This window comes from Durio zibethinus, chromosome 12, assembly GCF_047325235.1.
Source record: "Durio zibethinus cultivar Kanyao isolate XHJ-2024 chromosome 12, ASM4732523v1, whole genome shotgun sequence".
Classification (NCBI taxonomy): domain Eukaryota; kingdom Viridiplantae; phylum Streptophyta; class Magnoliopsida; order Malvales; family Malvaceae; genus Durio; species Durio zibethinus.
The window spans coordinates 2,938,603-2,961,205 of NC_143173.1; the positions used below are offsets into that span (position 1 = coordinate 2,938,603).

Genomic DNA, 22,603 nt, shown 5'->3' on the forward strand with positions numbered 1-22,603 from the left:
ATAGTTTTACATATTTCAAAAGAGAAAGATACAAATACACATTAAAACAAAATAGCAAAATATCCACTTGTGGATCATAGTTTATATAAGATTGGTGCATGTAAATTTGGTGGCATAAAATCATTGCAAATGGTATTGCCACTTAAAACTTGCAAGTAAATTTATGAATCATCATTTCTACTAGTATTATGAAACATAAAACCTATTTTAGAAATTAAAATAATTATCGAAAAAGTAAATTTATTGTAAATATTTGTAAGGTAAAGTTAAAAAACATATCATCAGCACTTATAAAAGAGAAAAATAAATACTTTTGTAAATTGTAACTTTATACTTCACAAAATATGAAGAAGTATATATAAAGGTTGATAATAAATGCAGAGAAATATATTTGGCTTTAAGAGTTTTATTGAATTATTTGTTTTAATATTAATATTTAATTTTAATTATTATTTTAATATAATCCATGATTTGATTCAATAAATTTTTAAAATTTTAAATGTTAAATAATATTAAAATATACATAAAAATTAAATTATTGTTACATTTTTAAATTAATCATCTTAATAGTCATTTTTTCTGTTTATAATTTATCTTACAAACATTATTGCTTTTAAATTTAACATATATTGTAATACTAATTTTAATCTTACTACTATATTAATTAATATTGTCAATCTTAAGAAATATAATTTTACAATCCATCTAAATGAACTATGATTTAAATATCCAAATTGGATAGACAAGATTTTGGATGATAGTTTCGAAACAGCCCTCAATTGGTAAGATCCGAACCCATTATAGTAACATTAAATGATTTAAATGGAGCGCGTCAATTAGGCGGTGCGTAGGTGTCTCATCCGACAAGTAAGCAGCCGAAGGAAGAAGAATTGGAGCTTTCGGTTTGTTTTTTTGATGACGATGATGATGATGAGGATGAGGATGAGGGGTTGGAGAAACTCTTCTCTCTCTTCTTTTTTTTCTGCCTTTGATCATCTTCGACAATGGGGATCGGGTAACTCTAGATCTGCCACTTTTCTCTTTTATTCCCAAATCTCTTATTTCTCCACTACCCATTGCGAGGAGAAACCCAAGTATGAGTTTCATCAAATTGATGGTGCCTTAAACAGGTTTGATCAGATGCTACATATGCAACCACGTCCCTCTATTGTCGAATTTAATCAATTATTAGGGGCCGTTGTTAGAATGAAGTATTATGAAACTGCGGTTACTCTGTTGAGAAAAATGGAATTACTAGGAATTTATCCTGATGTTTATACTCTCAACATTTTGATAAATTCTTTTTGCCGCTTGCATCGCGTGGATTTTGGGTTTTCCGTTTTGGGGAAGATGTTGAAGCTGGGTCTTCAACCTGATACTGTAACATTCAGCACGCTCATCAATGGATTGTGTATTCGAGGCAAAATAGCTAAAGCTGTGAGGTTGTTTGATGACATGGTTCGAGAAGGGTATCAGCCTAATTTAATCAGTTATAATATCATAGTAAATGGTCTTTGTAAAATAGGTGATACTACTCGGGCTATTCTATTGCTAAGGACTATGGAAGAAATAGGTTTTGCACCTGACCGTGCAACATACAACACTGTCATCGACGGCCTTTGTAAGGACAACAATGTAACCGAGGCTTTGAAGCTTTTCTCAGAAATGAGAGGTAAAGGCATTCCACCAAATGTTGTCACTTATAATTCCTTAATTCATGCTATGTGTAATTCATGTCAGTGGAAGGAGGTTACAAGATTATTGAATGAAATGCTGGCGAACAACTGCAAGCCTGATGTCTTCACATATAATACTGTGGTTGATGCCCTTTGTAAAGAGGGTAGGGTTGTAGAGGCTAAAAATATTTTTAAAAGAATGATTCAACAAGGTGTTGAGCCTAATATAGTTACTTATAATTCATTGCTTGATGGATATTGTTTGCAAGGTGAAATGGATGCGGCTAGAACATTATTCAATTCAATAACTAACAAGGGTTGTGTACCTGATGAATTTACTTACAGCATCATTGTCAATGGATATTGTAAAGCTAAAAGGATTGATGAGGCAATGGAACTCTTTCATGAAATGACTCGAAATGAATTAATCCCGAATGTTGTTACTTACAACACTCTTATAGGTGGCATGTCAAAGGTTGGGAGACTTGCAGTTGCACAAGAACTTTTCAAAGAAATGAGTGCTCGTGGCCTAGTTCCAAACGTGATCACTTACTCTACTTTGTTGGATGGCTTATGCAAGTGTGGTCATATTCATGAGGCATTGGGATTTTTTCATGTAATGCAGAATAGTGGGTTAGAACCTACTATTGTCCACTATTCTATCTTAATTGATGGCTTGTGTCAAGTTGGGCAACTTAAAGTTGCAAGGAAATTATTTTGTGCACTCAAAGTCAAAGGGATACACCCTTGTGTTTACACATATAGTATAATGATCAGAGAACTTTGTAAAGAAGGGCTGCAGAATGAAGCATATGAACTGTTTAGCAAAATGGAATTGGATGGTTGCATGCCAAATAGTTGCTGTTATAATGTGATGATTACAGGATTTCTTCGAAACAATGAAACATCAAGGGGAGTACAAATTCTTCATGAAATGGTTAACAAAGGATTTTCTGCAAATGCATCTGTAGCCGTCATGCTAGTGGATCTAATGTCTAGTGATTCAACGGGTGAATATATTCGTGCAGTAGTTCAGAAACTTTGAAGACTATCAAGGTTCTAATATGGAGTGATTTCTTCCCAGCCAATATTGGTGCAATAAATCCAAACAAGTTTTAGAATCTGTAGGGGTTGCTAATAAATATCTAAGCAGTCCCTAATTCCATCATATGAACTTCATAGAAGGCAGTATTTTACTCCTTGATTAGGCATTAGGCAGCATGCAAGTATCCTATTAAATTCAGGAAGAGGGCTGATTTTGAATTTTTCAGACTGCAGTTACTCTTTTTTCTTTTGCTTTTCTCTTCTCTTTTTTTTTTCCCTTCTAGGGCACCTATAGGTATAGCAGTGTTGGGCTCTATTAATGGTTTACCATTCATTTAGTTTTGATAACCTTGCAAAACTTATAATATTCTCCTTTGCGGAACAAATGTCAATGCTCATTCATCCTGCTTTATGATCATATTGTCTTTTCCTGGTGGTGTTTCTTTGGAACTGGAAGCATTAGAAAGTTTTTTGTTGTAAGTTTTGTTTCATGGAAATGAGGTATTTGGTTTGAATTGAAGTGAATGGTATAGAATTTAAATAATTCTTTTTTATTAACATAAATTTCCATTTGACATGCATTTCCTATACTCAGATGGCGAAGTCACCAGAGCTATATCCTGTGGTGGTGCAGGATTTCTGTTAATATTCCACCATTTGGGGAACTGGCATGGCTAGCTGCCTTGTCTGCTCTAACTGAGCATCTTACAGGGATAGGATGACATTGTTGAATTGTATGCACTGAAATTCAAAAAATTTCCCTGGATCTATTATGAATTGACATGATTCTAACATAACGCATCTCTGTTTTCCTTTATTCTCCTAATTATATAAATTTATGTAGTTATGTTCTTATAATTTTCCTTTCAATTTTTCCTCTACTTTATTGTTCCTAGTAAGGGACTTTGAAAATTTTGATTAAACTTCTTGCCCTGCATTTTTCTCTTTTTGGTTAGTGTCATTTCTTTTGTTTTACTTGCCTTACTCTTTGCTTATCATACTCAGACTTATAGTACAACTTTAATAGCAACAAATGCACGCCAGAAACTACTTGTTTTTCTTAATATAAATTTCAGATCAAAGTGGACATAAACATAGGATGGGATTTATAAATGGATCGCTGAATTGTGGTTTTCCCTCTATCATTTCATGATCTGAACCTATAAAATCATTTGTGTTTGCTTGCAGTGACACCACCTTAGGTGTTTACCATGATGATTTTAATACCTTCGTTAGTGAGACTGGGTCTGGCAAGCATGTGCCAAGAGCTATATTTGTTGATCTAGAGCCCACTGTCATTGATGAAGTTGGAGGAGGGACTTACAGACAAATCTTGCACCTGGAGCAACTTATTTCTGGCAAGGAAGATGCTGCTAATAACTTTGCTAGAGGACATTATACAGGTACAAGCATCTTTTCTGCATTTCCAAAGTACTAGCAATTTTGTTAGATTTGATCACTGGCTCAAACTTCTTTGGTGTTGTATACTGCAGTTGGTCAGGCAATTGTGGATCTTTGCCTTGACCAAGTGAGAAAATTGGCTGATAACTGCACTGGTTTCAAGGATCTTTTGAATTTAATGCTGTTGGCAGTGGAACCAGTTTTGGCTTGGGCTCGTTGCTTTTGGAGCACTTGTCTGTAGATTATGGAAAGAAGTCAAAACTTGGCTTCTCCATCTACCCTTCTCCTTAGGTAATTTCTAGAAGACTTAAAGGAAAAGTACAGGTTTCTTTTTCCCCATGCTTGAACTATTATGTGTGTGCAATTCACTGAACGATTATCCCCAATTGTGCAGGTTTCTACTGCTGTTGTGGAACCTTATAATAGCATGCTCTCAACTCATTCTCTACTTGAACACGATGATGCTGCTGTGCTTCTTGACAATGAAGCTATATACAATATCTGTAGGAGATCCTTAGACATTGAAAGACAAACTTATTGAAACTTGAACGGCTTGATATCCCAAATTATCTCTTCTTTGACCACTTCATTGAAGTTTGATGGTGCCATAAACATGGACATCGCAGAGTTTGGACATTGCAGAGTTTCAGACTAACCTTGTGCCATATCCTTTTATCCATCCCATGCTCTCATCATATGCCCCAGTAATCTCAGCTACAAAGGCTTACCGTGAGCAGCTATCAGTTCCTGAGATTACAAGTGCTGTTTTTCAACCATCAAGCTTGATGGCTAAATGTGATCCAAGGCCTGGGAAGTACATGGCATGCTGTTTAATGTACTATGGAGATGTTGTACCTAAGGATGTCAATGCTGCTGGTGCTACCATCAAAACTAAGTGGACTGTTCAGTTAGTATATTGGTTAGTAGACATCTTTTACATTTCATTTCCAAATAATTATGTATAAGCAATCTGATTATCATTATTACATAGAGTTCGCCAAGGGGTTTGCCTTCGGTTTGTTATCTGAATGATTGTGATGCATCTTTTATTTCAGGTGCCCTACTGGTTTCAAGTGTGGTATCAACTATCAGCCACCCACTGTGGTACCAGCGGGTGATCTCGCTAAGGTACAATGTGCAGCATGCATGATCAGCCACCCACTATGGATGGTTGGCAGAGGTTTTCTCCCAAATTGACCACAAGTTTGATCTCATGTATGCCAAGAGAGCATTTGTTCACTGGTATGTAGGTGAAGGAATGGAGGAAAGTGAATTCTCAAAAGCCCGTAAAGATCTTGCTGCTCTCGAGAAAGACTATGAGGAAGTTGGGGTAGAAGGTGCCGAAGATGAATAAGAACCAGAAGATTACTAGATCTATATTTCATGAAAGCAGCAGCTAATGGTCCATCATGTTCTTCAACTCATTTCAGTTCATCAGGTATTCTTATTGTTGTAAATTTGTGCATGTGTACTTCATGTCTTGAATTTGTCTACCTTTGAATGTCTTTGCTCTGAACGTGGGTTGGTTTAAGTGTAGTAGTGAGAACCTATAGTTTCTGTCCTATAAGATGTGGCCCCTTTCAATGTCTAATAAAGCTTCTGCTTTGTGCCATGATGTAATATAATGCAAGTCAAAATTTCCCAGAAAAATAACAGAAATAACTAGAAAGTAAAGATTTCCCAATTTTCTATTTGGTGGGTGATTAAATATTTTGCTACAAACTGAGAGGTATGTAATTGGAAACAGAAGTTTTCCATTCAAGAAAAACAATACTTAAAAAAAAAAATTTTTTTGACTTGTCAAAAAATTTTGAATGAGTGTTTTTCTTTTATATGTAATTACCAATTTCGTTTATTCATCAAATAAATAACTTAACTAGATGAGAACTTTACTATTTTTTTTTATTTCCTCTTATAAAGAGAGACAGAATTTAATGAAATTTTTATTTGCAATTTTTGAAGATCGATGTTAAAAATGATTCATTAAAAATTTTAATCTAAAATTGAAATTCATAAATTAAAGGATCTTAGATTAAAAGTTTTATTAAATCATTTTTAATATTGAATTTCACAAATTTCATTTAAAAATTTTTATGGAAAAATAGCTATCTTGACTTTTGAGTAATTTTTTAAGAGGTCAAAAATAAATTAATTAATCAACTATTTACTTATATTTTTGTATTTGAGATTGTTTAGAATTGAAAATTTATTATTAAAGCTAAAATTTTAACATTTTATCAAATTATTGATTAAAGATTTTTTTAAAATCTAATGTCTAATAATTCTAATTAATTTTTATCAACAACAAAATTTATTGATCAATGGCTGTCAATCTTGACAAAATAAAAGAGAATTTTGCTAATGATTATCTTGAGGTAGTTTTTAAAATTACAAGTTTCATAGAGTGGGCAGTTGATTCCTCTTCCTATCTTTTTTATTTTTTTTTATTATTATTTTTTTATCCATGTCAATCTTACAAGTTTCTCTCTTTAAAAGCTTTAGCCTTTTTTTCAACCTTGAAGACTTCTATCCTTAGAATTGAGCATTAGGATAATGTTTATTGTTAGTATAAATTATTATTAAAAAATTCTATCCTTTAACAGTCAAATAATATTATAATATTATAAATAATATTTTAATTAACTTTAAAAAAAGATATTAATAGTAAAATCTAATTTGAATTTACAATAAAATTTTGATACGTGAATAACATGATTATGTGAGAGAACCAAAATTAAATTATATTACATTATATAGTTATTTAAACAAATTAAAATTTATGTTGTCAATTATAATTCATTGCAATTAAAGAGATTTTATTTTTTTTTATAATATTTTCAGTTTTCAAGTATGGGTGAAACATTTTTCTAATGGATCATAAAATTTTATTATTTTTTATGCACTGATTCACCATAACTCATTATTAACTAAAATTAATTATATTAATGTGTGCATTTGAAAATACTATAGTATTTAATTTATTAACCCAAATGGCATTTTAGTAAATTAAGATGATCTGATCAAGTGTTAAATTAATTAATCAATTATTGGATAGAACAGCGAAATGATGTTCTTTCAAATATAATGTTTGAAGAACATTATCTTCGCCTTGCAGTTTGAATCAATAAACATTAGATTCATCTTGCAAATTGGTAATAAGAAAATTTCTTGATAATTTTAAACACTTGACACCAAGAATTAAGAAAAAAAACCCCAAAAACAATAGACTTAAAATTTTAATAAAATTATATATTTAGTAAACATTGTATTTTATATTTCACATGTTGATATAACAATTTGACATAATATTTTTTGTATTTGATACAACATTAATATCAATTTTAATTTGTGGTATCTTATTTTTATTTTGTAAAAGTGAATTAATTTTCTTCCTTTCTACCATTGTTTCAAGCCGTTTTACTGTACTCGATTGAAGATCTTCCGGCTACCGTAAGAGCTCATCAACACCGTATGACAACACCAATGGTTTCAGAAGACTTTTGGTGTAATAAGCCTGCAGATTGACTTGGAGGGCAACTTATGAGATTGCAATGCAAGAACAGAAAATAAACAAAAAAAAAATCAAACTCAGATATTAATCAAATATGTTCTCTACTAATAATACCATCAAAGCTACAAAACTGAAAATGTGCTTTAGAATTTATCTAGTAGTTAAAGAGGAGAAAGAATGCTAGTATTTGGATTAAGTAAACAAAGGTATAGTCTGTAGTGCAAGAGACAATTCATGATTCGAGTATAAATTTGATGATAGTTGCATCTTATATCATAGTTTAAAATTTTCTTCTATAACTCAGTTAACAAAATAATTTCTCAAAAACAAATGCCATATTCGAGTAAAAGATTACAAACAACTAAATGAAGAAATAAGATAAAAATGAAGAATCACTATAAGATACCATGCTATTGTTTCTAGAACAACTAATTACTTATGACGAACATTTACCAAACATTCTGCATCAATAAAGATTTCAAAAACTGAAAATTTGATTCTTCTTCATTTTGGGAAGGAGAGGAATAGGTGAGTAAACACTTCAAACTTTAGTAGTATATTTTCTATGACCTTTTTTTTTACATACTATATTATTAGATCTGTAACTAATGCATTCACCAATTTGGTTATTTCAATGCTTCAACTTATCCTCAACAATTTTGATTGGAAAATGAAAAGAAGAAAAACCAAAACAGAAACAAGTATTTAACCAATAAGGCATGTTTACTGGTCTTGGATAGTTGATGGAGACTCCCATAATTAACTTGTGGTGTCAGAAGTGAATACACATTATCACTATTCATTCTAGAATAGCACAATTGAGAACATAACACTCCAATGGATAAGAAAATTCACCTTAATTTTGCTTAAAATGTATGCAAAATAACCAGTACCTGTAATGATAATTATTCTCTTAGAGACTTTCAACATCTACATCTCTTACACCACATCACACTAACACATAAACAAAAATATTTCTCTTCCTTTGACTATTTTCATGTGTTACATCTAGTATCCCTAACTACCTGAATCCTAAGTCCTAACCTAAGGAAAGGCTCAAATATTTAAAGATTGCATGAACAATTTTAAGAAAATCCAATTGTTATTGCATAATATCTTGATTATGTATTTGCAAATTACATGACTGTCAGAAAGCAAATAGCATCAACTGAGTGGTGCGAGTGAAAAATGAATAATTGACAAGTATGAAAAGCTAGCGTCTAACTATCATTGAATGCATATGCAATAACAGAAAGAAGACAAATACAATAAAACATAACAACCAAGCATCTTCCCCCTAGCAAAAAGTTGATAACCATATATAAATATAGAAATGCAACAAATTAACAGTGAAGAATATAACAGAGAGGAAACTCAGTAGTAACAATGGTAAATGCTTATCAAATGCTAATGGGAGCACATACTTGCAGTTCAGGACTTATGTCGTCATTCATGACTTCAACTAATGTGATTACAACTATCTCATGATATAGGTATTGCAACTTCGGACATAAGCCCACAGACAATTGTTTAATAGCATTAATAGCTGCCAATTGAACCCAAGGATGTGAATCATTTACTGACTCCAAAACCATTGGCACTACCTCTTCCAGATTTTCTAGCATCATCTGCACAGACAAGGTAAAAACATAGGTGAAACTCATTTGGAAGTAAATGAAACATAAGAACAATCTTCTCAAAATTAGCTCTACCTTCAAACCAATAAGCATGTCTAAAGGAATTCTTTATTAGATTAACAACAGAGAAACTATTTTACATCAAATACAAGAAATGCATAAATGCTCATATAGAATAAACAATATATATTGTATATATGTGTATATATTTATTGTATTTATGTATCAAACATTATCAAATCTAATCAAATTAATTATGGCAGTTTCAAACCTTTGAAGTAAATAAAACATGTTAACAATATTATCAAAATAAACTCTCTCATCCAACCAATAATAATTAACAAACAAAGCAAGTCTTAAATTTAACTAATTATAAGCAGAACATATATCATGAACTCTATGATAATAATAAGCGAAATAAATGCTGATCTAAAATAAACTGCTATAGAACATTAAATACGATTAAATCAATTACTAACGTAACTTCAAACCTTAAAACAACCCTCTGCAATTTTTGGAATAACAATGAGAGCAACATGCCGCTGCTGCCATATAGAGGTACCCAACAAATATAAAAACAAGCGTAGAACCCACTGAAAGATCGTCTTCTCACCCAACAAAATAGACAACTTACTCAAACATTTTTAGCTAATATATAATCACTCGTGCCCCAAAAATTGTCAACCTCGTACTCATCCTCATCCACATACTCAATATCATATAACATAAACATTAACCTATCAAACAACCTCTTTATAAATTGTGGCTCCTTGCTTATCTTCTTGGATCCTTCTCCACCAATGCAATCAGGAATTCAATCGCCGAATGTTTTATGTCTACCTCTAAACTATCATCAACTGTGATCTTCAACATCAATTGTAGTACCTTCTCTAATTGTCTCTAAAAAAACCTTGGGTCAGTCTCTGCTAATTTGATTAACAACTGCAAAGATTCCTGACTTTGATTCTGACCCTGAATTCAGAGCATTAGTCAAAGACTTCATCATCGATCGCAATAAATAATCAAACCTAATTGAGCAATTTAATCTTTCATTAAAATATATCAAATTCTGAAACATAAATATGAAACAAGAGAGCTATAAAATAATAGCAATTCTTTGTAATGTATTATCAAATGCATTTAGTGCAAATATCTCAATATAAAATCATCCAATCAAATAAATAAAGAAAAAAGATTTCGAATCATAATTGAGTGCGACCAACATATCACTAAGAAGTCAGAGCCTTGAATCACATTTCAAGGAGAAAAAGAATAACAAAGTTCAAACAAACAAGCCTAAAACTTATAAATTTTATCATTTTAACTACAAACTAAATTAACATAGTCAAAACTATGTATCATTTTAATTCTACACAAGAGTACATCCAAGAGCAATTTTTGTCCATTATTAAACCCTAATTGAATTGAAATATGAGCAATTAAAATCATATAAAATGTTAAACTTTTTTTATTAATTGACCATATGAGCTATTATTGTTATACTAAACAAAATTATTTAAATGATAGTATGAGGTTATCATTGGTCTACTTTAACAAATAATCTGTTAATGGCACAAAAGGTTTTGCAAAAATTCATCATACATACTACAAAATAACACATTTACAACAAAATATTATTAGTTTTAATGATAGAATTTTATATTTGATCTTGGCCTTCTTAGTATAATTCTGTCGGTTTTGTAGAAAATTTCTCTAATCGAAGCACTTTTACGTACAAAACTTATTTTACTTTCAAAGTAGTTGAAATAGAAAATAAAGGACATTAGTATGATAAAAATGAATAAAAAATTATAGTCATTACAAAATATACATCCATCTAAACCCATTTTTATAATATACATTTATGGATAGGTTATGAAAAAGAAAAAGAAAATAGAATAATTTAATTAATTTATATTAAGTTTGATCAATACAATAAAATCATAATATTTCAATAATTAGTAATATATAAATTTCATTAAACTATCAAATATATAAATTATTTCAAAATAAATATAAATCTTAATAATATATAAATTACTTCAAAATGAAATAACTATTAGTAATATATAAATTATAACCTCAAATCAACATAAATAATTTTAATTTCTATAATTATTATTAAAATCTAAAAAATATTAAATATAAGACATCCATCAAAATATATATAAATCTTAATACACATTAAATCCAAATTAACTAATATAAATCTTAAACATCTAAAAGTTAATAAATTTAAAACAAAACCTAACAAATCTCAACAAAATTTTCACAAATAAAAAATAAATAACACAACAAATAAAAAAATCCCCTAACAATACTAAAAATAAATCCAAAAACATTAACAATACTCAACATTAATACTCAATAAAAAATCCAACAAAAATATATAACCAACAAATTTCAACAAAAATATAACCAAAACCCAAATAAATTTCAACAAATCTAAAACCAACAAAAACCTCAATAAATTGGTAACCAAAACCTAAATAAATTTCAACAAATAAATAATTAACAAAAACTCAATGCATTGGTAACCAAAACCTAAACAAATTTTAACAAATTCATAAAAAAAAAAAAATTAAACCTTAAACTCAATAAATATACTACATAAAATACAACATAAAATAAAATAATTAAAAAAAAACTTACTGGAGAGAGGAGACACATTGATGTCGGTCAGCACACTTGGATGATAAGGTGGTAAAAAAGGAAAGGGAAAAGGAATTAAGGATTTAGGAAAGAAATTGAGGGAAAATAAGTTGCCCAATAGGAGATTTGAAATTTTGTAACTCTTAGTGATAGTTTTACTGACAAAAATTCTGTCAATAATATTAAAATTTTTTTAAAATATTTTTTTATGATGGTTTTAGCAACTAAATTTTTGTTAGTAATGTCAAAAAAAATTTTCAAATTTTTTTACCAATTGAATTTTTTATTGGTAAATATGTCAATAGCTTTTAGTGATGAATTTATCGACAAAAAAATCCATCAGTAAAATTGGCCGTAATATGCACCATATTTTTAGCGATGGATTTAATTCTGTCGGTAATCTATTCGGTAATCCATCAGTAAAATTTCATCGATATTTCATTGCTAAATATCGACAGAAAAATTGTCTATAAATTTTGTTAGTAATGCTTAAAAGTCTAGTAGTGATTAAACTACAAACTATTTAGTGAAGCTAATTAATCCAATTTTCATTTACCTTATTAAATCAAGTTTATAAAAATTAGCTTGATATCTTAACATGATATCATCTAAATTTGATAAATTTCAAATATAATAAATAACTATGTATGTAAATTAATATAAATCTAATAATGCAAGATTTTGACCTTTTTAAGGCAAAACTCCCCTAAAAAAGAAGGCATGTGAGCCAAAAGTGAGCTAGCCAAGACAAATAAGATGTAACATTAAACAAAACATCAAACTATACAAGTTCTTAAGTCACTACAAAAAACTGCTCTATATTGACGCTTAAAAAATTGTCAATAAAACTTAAAAATCTGTTGGTATAACACAGTAAATCTTATACTGATAGTCAAAATATCTATTTCAAAAAATTTATAATCGTTAGTATATCCCTTATCGATACAGCCATATATTGACGATTTTTAAACTGTCAGAATATATAATAGAGATATATTGATAGTTTTAGTCCGTCACTATATGTATAGCTGTTGGTACAGCAACCATTGTATGTTTCACATTATACCTTTTATCGACGGTTATTCCTATTAGTATAGAATTGTATGTTTTAATTTTTTCAACTTATACCAACAATCTCTGCATTAATATATCTTTTACCAATGGTCAATACTCATCAGTATAGCCTTATGTGTTTTAACTTTTATCAACGGTTCATGATGACTGTCAATATAGCTTGAAATATTTCAATAGTATAATATGTTGATATAAATTTTAAGATATCGATAAAAACTTTTTTTTGAATTATATTTTCAATTATTAATATTAACTTATTTATAATCATAATATAATATGGTTTCATATAAAGTAAAAATACACAAAAAAGTAAAAAAATTTAACAACATTTGAAATAAAATAACAACCAAATTGTTTTGTAATTCACATATTTAAAATAAGTCAAGAACTATCGTCATTGTACCAAATCCCAAAAAAAAAAAAACATTAATATCTATGATTGAATGTTTGCAAATATAATACTTGAAGTAAATAAACAATTTTCTAAAGTAAAATGATGCCATCCCAAGTTGGTCCAAATACCTATTTAATTAGTAAAACCCAATAAAGAATTTTATGTCAAATTAAGTTTTTACTAGTCAATTAACATAAGAAATGTTCCCAAGGTCAAGTCAAGCATACTAAAAACTATAAACAAATGAATTGTTGACCAGATTTTGTCCACTATTATAGGCCCCCCTGTTTCACCAACCTAACTAACTGCTAAACTTGTTGAATTCTTCAGAATTGTTTGAAGGTCTCTAAAAAGCGACTACCCACCATTTAGATAAGATGGTTCTAGGATTTTGTTCATAACCTGATTATCATTACCTACATATAGGAAAAATATGTAATTTAATAATTGAATTTCAAGAAATATTTTTTAAACAATACAATTTATTATTTTATTGTACCTGCATCAAAGTTGTAAATATGTTGAGTCACTACTTGTAGAGATTTAGGTATTTTTTGTACAAATTGTGTGAACCAGTTTGCATCAAAGAATCCTCTTGGTGCTATTACTAATGGTTGAACCTTAAATCCCTTATATATATTCTAAATAATGTTTTGAAGATTGTTCACATTAGATGCACATAGATATGCTGTAACTTTTATTTCAATGCTAAAGCCACATAATTCATTTCCTGATCAGCCATATTATTACTTAAGAAATTTCATTGTTTCAGATACCAAAAAACACAGGAAAACAATTTGCTAATGAAAAAATAAAGGCAAGATTATCATTTTTTTTTCTACACAATTAAACTGTATATTGATAGGGAAATTTTACCAAGTTCCCAGCCATGAATGGTATAGCCCTAGTTGACAATGTATCTAGTGAGTGATTAAACATTACTAGAATTTCAAGCTCCCATGGTAGAACTATCTGGACCTACAGTCCTCTTATTTAATGCATTTAAGCCAAAAACGACCATAACCTAGTGTTGGAAGTAAAAGGCATTGGATCTAGGTAAAAGAAAACTTCATCTAGTTGTTTAAATGTTAGGAAATAGACAAATTACAAAGTTTATGAAGATAGTAATAAGTTTACTTACTTAGATTTTTGAAGAAAATGTTAAGTTCATCTCATCTAAACATGGGTAAGCAACCTTTTGAGAAACCAAACATCTCTAAGCTATTTTTAGTAAACGATGCATAAGGAATCTTTGCTCCATTTCTTTTTATTGATTTTAATCAGATATGAATGGTTTGATTACACCTTAACATGGCAATAATCTGCCATCCTTTACAAATTTTGATCAAATAGAAAAAATTTTGTCAACCAATTACGAAAAAACATTAAAACGAAGATACATTACCAAAACTACCAAGAAAATAGATATTATGTTTTATTTGAAGTGAACCCCAAACATTCAATCGTCCTAAGCTATTACTTCTTCATAAAACATTCAATCATCAAAGCCAGCACTAGTAAAAGGACAAAAAAAAAAGGCATACTTGATGATACAAAATTGAAATGCGAAAAATGAAAAATACCTTTGAGAAATGACGAGGGTCTTGATACTTTAACTTTGATTCAGCTCTAAAACAAAATGAGTGATGATAGGTTTAAGTTTATAGAGTCAGTGGGAAGCAAAGAGAGTTAATGGGAGATGGAGATTAGGCTATAGGTACCAAAGGGTGGAAAGAGTTTATGAGGAGGTGAAGATTAAGTATGTAGAGTTAGTGGGAGGTGGAGGGAAATAAAATGATTTAAACGTTTTGGAGATTATTCAAAGTATTTTTTACTAGAAACACCTTAAATAACCCCATTCAATTTTTTATAAGAGATTATTCAAGGTATTTTTTGTTAAAAATACCTTAAATAATACCCTTATAAAAATTAATTGAATAGGGTTATTTAAATTACCATCAATATGTCAAGGAAATTATAATAATTATTCATGATTTAATATATGTGGATTCCTCCAAACTAAACGAGTGAATCTGAATACGAAATGCCTTGAAAATAAAAGAAAACCTTGGGTATCGTACTTTTCTAGGAATTACACTTTCTTTCGAAATCTATAATTTCGCGAATCAAACGCCCCCTAATTTTTTTTCTCAAATAAAAACTAATAGTTTTTTTTTTTTGTTTTAAGCTTATACTGACGGTTGCATTAATAACCGTCAGTATATAACATATTTATATTGACGGATAGTCATATACTGTTATAAAAAGTTCATTTATACCGATAATTAAATAAAGTATTAATATAAATATAGTATATTCTAACAGTATTAAAAATCTGACAGTAAAATTTTTTTTTACTGATGCAATTTGACCATCAGTATAACTAAGTGTCAATATATGAAAATTTGTTTTTAATGAGTGAGTTTGTATAAAAGTTTTAAAATCTTTTAAAAAAACTAAAATGAAAGTGTTCTAAAATGAATTAATTGTATGAAGAAATATTTTTATTAAGAAATTTTGAATATTAAAATTTGATGAGATTTAAAAAATAACTATAATAAAGAAATAATGATATTAGAGATAGAATAAACACAAAAAAAAAAAAAAATGCAATATATGTGTCATTATATTTGTAAAAAATGTTTAGATAATACTAATAACATGGAAAATAAATAAATAAATAAATTTTTAAAAGATTTTTTGTAGTTAGAGTTGAAAAAAAAAATTATATAAAAAATGAAATATAATAAACTAGTTTATTACACTTACAATACATTAATTGTCTTTAATTATTTAAATACGTGTAAACACATAAATTAATATTTTTTAATTATTTATATATTCGAAATATATGAGAAACACATATAATATAATTAAGATATCAAATCACTATAAAATAAAATTTTTTTATTAAAAATTTAACAAATTTTAAAAATATGAAAAATAATATTTGAAGAAGACTAAGAATTTAAAATATATCATATATATAATATATTATATTAAAAATAAAGAATATAGTTAAATGTAAATTTAGATATCTATTGATAAAAAGTCTCATGCAAAATAGTACATATGTATCTATTCTCTATTAGCATTTAGGAAACAATAAGTTTTATATATTTCGAAAGAAAAAGATATAAATAAGCATTAAAATAGAATAGTAAAATATCTATTTGTCAATCATCCTTTGTATAAGATTAATGCATGTAAAATTATAGCATAGTATTATTGCATATGATACCATCACTTAAAGCTTGCAAGTAAATTTATCAATCACAATTTCTATTAGCATTTTGAAACATAAAACCTATTTTAAAAGTTAAAGTGATTACTATAAAAATAAATTTAATGTAGATGTTTGTAAGTTGAAGTTAAAAAACATATCCTTGATACTTACAAAAGAGAAAAATAAATGTTTCTGTAAATTCTAACTTAATACTTCACAAGATAAGAAAAAGTAATTGAAAAAAAAATACAGATAAATATAATTGACTTTAAGGGTTTCAGTGAATTATTTATTTTAATATGTTATATTTTATATTAATTACTATTTTAATATAATTTAATATATGTTAATATTTTAATTCAATAAATTTTTAAGATTTTAAATATTAAATAACATTAAAATATATATAAAAATTAATTTACTATTATATTTTTAAATTAAAATTCTTAATAATAATTTTTTTTACTATAATTTATATTACTAACATTATTGCTTTTAAATTTAAATGTATATTCTAATACTGATTTTAATCCTACTACTAATACGTTATCTAATATCATCTCTATGATTATTTTCAATCTCAACAGATATAATTTCACTCTCTAACCAAATTAACCATCATTTAAATAACCAAGTTGGGATAGACGAGATTTTAAATGATAGATCTTAAGCAGCCCTAAATCGACCAGATCCGATCCCGGCTTTAGAAACAGGTAAATGGTTTAAATGGAGCACATCAATTGGGCGTGGTTCCGAAATTAAGTTTGGAATTTTGCGAGCACTTTATCATTTGAGCGCGGTGCGTGTGTGTCTCATCCGACAACGAAGCAGCTGAAGGAAGAAGAATTGGAGCTTTCGGTTTGTTTTTTTGATGACGATGATGATAATGATGAGGGGTTGGAGAAGCTGTTCTCTCTTTTCTTTTTCTTCTGCCTTTGATCATCTTCGACAATTGGGATCGGGTAACCCTAAATCTGCCACTTCTCTCTTTTATTCCCAAATCTCTTATTTCTCCACTACCCATTGCAAGAAGAAACCCAAGTATGTGTTTGATCAAATTGATGGTGCCTTAAACAAGTTTAATCAGATGCTACATATGCATCCATGTCCTTCTATTGTGGAATTTAATCAATTATTAGGGGCCATTGTTAGAATGAAGTATTATGAAACTGCGGTTACTTTGTTGAGAAAAATGGAATTACTAGGAATTAATCCTGATGTTTATACCCTCAATATTTTGCTAAATTCTTTTTGCCGCTTGCATCGTGTGGATTTTGGGTTTGCGGTTTTGGGGAAGGTGTTGAAGTTGGGCATTGAATTAGATACTGTAACATTCTCCACTTTGATCAATGGACTTTGCATTGGAGGTAAAGTAGCTCAAGCTGTGAGGTTGTTTGATGACATGGTTCGAGAAGGGTATCAGCCTAGTTTAATCACTTATAATACCATAGTAAATGGTCTTTGTAAAATAGGTGACACTACTCGGGCTATTCTACTGCTAAGGACTATGGGAGAAATAGGTTTTGCACCTGACATTGCAACATACAGCAATGTCATCGACAGCCTTGGTAAGGACAAGCATGTAACCGAGGCTTTGAAGCTTTTCTCAGAAATGAGAGGTAAAGGCATTCCACCTGATGTTGTCATTTATAGTTCCTTAATTCAAGCTATGTGTAACTCATGTCAGTGGAAGGAGGTTACAAGATTATTCAATGAAATGATGGCGAACAATTGCAAACCTAATGTCATCACATATAGTATTGTGGTCGATGCCCTTTGTAAAGAGGGTAGGGTTTTAGAGGCTCAAAATATTTTTGAAAGAATGATTCAACAAGGTGTTGAGCCTAATATAGTTACCTATAATTCATTGCTTGATGGATATTGTTTGCGAGGTGAAATGGGTGCAGCTAGAAAGTTATTCAATTCAATAACTAACACGGGTTGTGTACCTGATGTATTTAGTTACAGCATCATTATCAATGGATATTGTAAAGCTAAAAGGATTGATGAGGCAATGGAACTTTTTCATGAAATGACTCGAAATGGATTAATCCCGAATGTTGTTACTTACAACACTCTTATAGGTGGCATGTCGCAGGTTGGGAGACTTGCAGGTGCAAAAGAACTTTTCGAAGAAATGAGTACTCGTGGCCTAGTTCCAGACTTGATCACTTACTCTACTTTGCTGGATGGCTTATGCAAGTGTGGTCATATTCATGAGGCATTGGGACTTTTTCGTGTAATGCAGAATGGTGGGTTAGAACCTGACATTGTCCACTATTCTATCTTAATTGATGGCTTGTGTCAAGTTGGGCAACTTAAAGTTGCAAGGAAATTATTTTGTGCACTCAAAGTTAAAGGGATACACCCTAATGTTTACACATATAGTATAATGATCAGAGGACTTTGTAAAGAAGGGTTGCAGAATGAAGCATACAAACTGTTTAGTAAAATGGAATTGGATGGTTGCATGCCAAATAGTTGCACTTATAATGTGATGATTACGGGATTTCTTCGAAACAATGACGTATCAAGGGGAGTACAAATTCTTCGTGAAATGGTTAACAGAGGATTTTCTGCAAATGCATCTGTAGCGGCGATGCTAGTGGATTTAATGTCTAGTGATTCAACGGGTGAATATATTCATGCAGTAGTTCAGAAACTTTGAAGACTATCAAAGTTCTAATATGGGGTGATTTCTTCCCAGCCAATATTAGTGCAATAAATCCAAACAAGTTTTATAATCTGTAAGGGTTGCTAATAACTATTTAAGCAGTCCCTAATTCCATCATATGAACTTCATATAGAAGGCAGTATTTCACTATTTGATTAGGCATTAGGCAGCATGCAAGTGTCCTATTTCCTATTAAATTCAGGAAGAAGGCTGATTTTGAATTTTTCAGCATGCAGGTACTCTTTTTTCTTCTGTTTCTCTCTTCTCTTTTTTTTTTTTTTCTTGTTTTTTTATCTTCTAGGGCGCCTATAGGCATAGCAGGGTTGGGCTCTATTAATGGTTTACCATTCATTCTAGTTTTGATAACCTTGCAAAGTGGACAATATTCTCCTTTGCAGAACAAATGTCAGTGCTCATTCATGCCGCTTTATAATCATACTGGCTTTTCCTGGTGGTGTTTCTTTGGAACCGGAAGCATTAGAAAGTTCTTTGTTGTGAGTTTTGTTTCATGGAAATGTGGTTTCAATTAAAGTGAATGGTATAGAATTTTTTATTAACATAAAATTCCATTTGAAATGCATTTCCTTTGCTCAGATGGCGAAGTCACCAGAGCTATCTCCTGTGGTGGTGCAGAATTTCTGTTGATCTTCCACCATTTGGGGAACTGGCTTGGCTAGCTACCTTGTCTGCTCTAACTGAACATCTTACAGGGATAGGATCACATTGTTGAATTGTATGTACTGAAATTCAAAAAATTTCCCTGGATCTATAATGAATTGACATGATTCTAATATAATGCATCTCTGTTTTCCTTTATTCTTCTTATCTTATAAATTTATGTAGTTATGTCCTTATAGTTTTCCTCTCGATTTTTCCTCTACTTTATAGTTCCTAGTAAGGGACTTTGAACAATTTGATTAAACTTCTTGCCCTGCAAATTTCGTCTTTTCTTTTGTGCTACTTGCCTTACTCTTTGCTTATCATTCTCAGATGTATAGTACAACTTTAATAGCAACAAATGCATGCCAGAAACTACTTATTTTTCTTAATATAAATTTCAGATCAAAGTGGACATAAACATAGAATGGGATTTATAAATGGATCACTGAATTATGGTTTTCCCTCTATCATTTCATGATCTGAACCTATAAAACTCATTTGTGTTTGCTTGCTGTGACACCACCTTAGGTGTTTGCCACAATGATTTTAATACCTTCTTTAGTGAGACTGGGTCTGGCAAGCATGTGCCAAGAGCTATATTTGTTGATCTAGAGCCCACTGTCGTGATGAAGTTGGAGGAGGGACTTATAGACAACTCTTTCACCGGGAGCAACTTGTTTCTGGCAAGGAAGATGCTGCTAATAACTTTGCTAGAGCACATTATACAGGTACAAGCATCTTTTCTGCATTTCCAAAGTACTAGCAATTTTGTTAGATTTGGTCACTGGCTTAAACTTCTTTGGTGTTGTATACTGCAGTTGGTTGGGCAATTGTGGATCTTTGCCTTGACCAAGTGAGAAAATTGGCTGATAACTGCACTGGTTTGCAAGGATTTTTTGAATTTAATGCTGTTGGCAGTGAAAATGGTTTTGGTTTGGGCTCGTTGCTTTTGGAGTGCTTGTCTGTAGATTATGGAAAGAAGTCAAAACTTGGCTTCTCCATCTACCCTTCTCCTCAGGTAATTTCTTGAAGACTTAAAGGAAAAGTACAGGTTTCGTTTACCCTATGCTTGAACTATAATGATTGTGCAATTCACTGAACAATTATCCTCAATTGTGCAGGTTTCTACCGCTGTTGTGGAACTTTATAATAGCATGCTCTCAACTCATTCTCTCCTTGAACACACAGATGTTGCTAAGCTTCTTGACAATGAAGCTATATACGATATCTGTAGGAGATCCTTAGGCATTGAAAGACCAACTTAAACAAACTTGAACCGCTTGATATCCCAAATTATCTCTTCTTTGACCACTTCATTGAGGTTTGATGGTGCCATAAACATGCACATCGCAAAGTTTGGACATTTTAGAGTTTCAGAATAACCTTGTGCCATATCCTTGTATCCATATCATGCTCTCATCATATGCCCGCAGCTATCAGTTCCTGGGATTACAAGTGCTGTTTTTGAACCATCAAGCATGATGGCTAAATGTGATCCAAGGCATGGGAAGTACATAGCATGCTGTTTAATGTACCGTTGAGATGTTGTACCTAAGGATGTCAATGCTGCTGTTGCTACCATCAGAACTAAGCGGACAGTTCAGTTAGTAGATTGGTTAGTAGACATCTCTTACATTTCATTTCCAAATAATTATGTATAAGCAATCTGATTATCATTATTACATAGAGTTCGCCAAGGGGAAAACATTGATTTTGCCTTTGGTTTGTTATCTGAATGATTGTGATGCGTCTTTTATTTCAGGTGCCCTACTGGTTTCAAGTGTGGTGTCAACTATCAGCCACCCACTGTGGTACCAGGGGGTGATCTCGCTAAGGTACAACGTGCAGCATGCATGATCAGCCACCCACTATGCATGATTAGCAGAGATTTTCTCCCGAATTGACCACAAGTTTGATCTCATGTATGCCAAAAGAGCATTTGTTCGCTGGTATGTAGGTGAAGGAATGGGGGAAGGTGAATTCTCAGAAGCCCGTGAAGACCTTGCTGCTCTCAAGAAAGACTATGAGGAAGTTGGGGCAGAAGGTGCCAAAACGAAGAACCAGAAAATTACTAGATCTATTTTTCATGAAAGCAGCAGCTAATTGTCCATCATGTTCCTCAAGTCCATCATGTTCCTCAACTCATTTCAGTTCATCAGCTATTCTTATTGTTGTAAGTTTATGCATTTGTACTTCGTGTCTTGAATTTGTATTTGCATGTCTTTGCTCTGAACGTGGGTGGTTTTAAGTGTTGTTGTGAGAACCTGTAGTTTCTGTCCTATGAGATGTGGTCCCTTTCAATGTCTAATTGTGCCATGATTTGATATAATGCAAGTCAAAATTTCCCAGAAAAATAACAGAAACAACTAGAAAATAAAGATTTCCCAATTTTCTGTTAGGTGGGTGATTAAATATTTTGCCACAAACTGAGAGGCATGTAATTAGAAACAGAAGTTTTCCATTTAAGAAAAACAATATCTAAAAAAAAAAAAAAAAACATAAGGATTGATAAATAAAGTCCATGTTGTTAAAAAAATTTTAATGAGTTTTTTTTATTTTTTAATATATGTAATTGCTGCTCTCGTTTATTCATCAAATAAATAACTTAACTAGATGAGAATTTAATTTTTTTTCCTATTATAAATAGAGACAAG

General features: G+C 30.5%; 2 protein-coding genes and 2 pseudogenes across 11 annotated transcripts; all 4 read left to right on the forward strand.

Annotated features, from left to right (window-relative positions):
- The first annotated feature begins 743 nt into the window (after positions 1-743).
- Positions 744-5,716, forward strand: LOC111296905 (uncharacterized). Of its 2 annotated transcripts, XR_016346819.1 has the most exons (5): positions 744-2,732; positions 3,909-4,123; positions 4,214-4,412; positions 4,516-5,040; positions 5,177-5,716. XR_016346819.1 is itself a non-coding variant. In XM_089769054.1 (2 exons), the coding sequence occupies exons 1-2, from the start codon at positions 1,005-1,007 to the stop codon at positions 2,719-2,721; spliced, it is 1,602 nt and encodes a 533-aa protein (XP_089625180.1). In that variant the 5' UTR covers positions 744-1,004; the 3' UTR covers positions 2,722-3,200. The 2 variants fall into 2 exon arrangements, 1 of the variants encoding a protein (XP_089625180.1); XM_089769054.1 differs by lacking the exons at positions 3,909-4,123; positions 4,214-4,412; positions 4,516-5,040; positions 5,177-5,716 and having other exon boundaries at positions 744-1,015; positions 1,131-3,200.
- LOC149515579 (tubulin alpha-1 chain-like) lies at positions 3,874-5,716 on the forward strand (annotated as a pseudogene). The gene is made up of 4 exons (XR_016346820.1): positions 3,874-4,123; positions 4,214-4,412; positions 4,516-5,040; positions 5,177-5,716. The product of XR_016346820.1 is annotated as a tubulin alpha-1 chain-like (transcript).
- An 11,554-nt stretch (positions 5,717-17,270) lies between these two features.
- LOC111296908 (uncharacterized) lies at positions 17,271-22,257 on the forward strand. 7 transcript variants are annotated; one of them, XM_089769058.1, is made up of 7 exons: positions 17,271-19,525; positions 19,688-19,783; positions 19,884-20,022; positions 20,478-20,677; positions 20,768-20,967; positions 21,071-21,564; positions 21,712-22,257. In XM_089769058.1, the coding sequence occupies exon 1, from the start codon at positions 17,487-17,489 to the stop codon at positions 19,281-19,283; it is 1,797 nt and encodes a 598-aa protein (XP_089625184.1). In that variant the 5' UTR covers positions 17,271-17,486; the 3' UTR covers positions 19,284-19,525; positions 19,688-19,783; positions 19,884-20,022; positions 20,478-20,677; positions 20,768-20,967; positions 21,071-21,564; positions 21,712-22,257. The 7 variants fall into 7 exon arrangements, with proteins under 7 accessions (XP_089625184.1, XP_089625182.1, XP_089625185.1 ...); XM_089769056.1 differs by having other exon boundaries at positions 19,688-20,022; XM_089769059.1 differs by lacking the exon at positions 19,884-20,022 and having other exon boundaries at positions 19,688-19,827.
- Positions 19,461-22,257, forward strand: LOC111297421 (tubulin alpha-5 chain-like; annotated as a pseudogene). The gene is made up of 7 exons (XR_016326315.1): positions 19,461-19,525; positions 19,688-19,783; positions 19,884-19,973; positions 20,440-20,677; positions 20,768-20,967; positions 21,071-21,564; positions 21,712-22,257. The product of XR_016326315.1 is annotated as a tubulin alpha-5 chain-like (transcript).
- Positions 22,258-22,603: the final 346 nt, after the last annotated feature.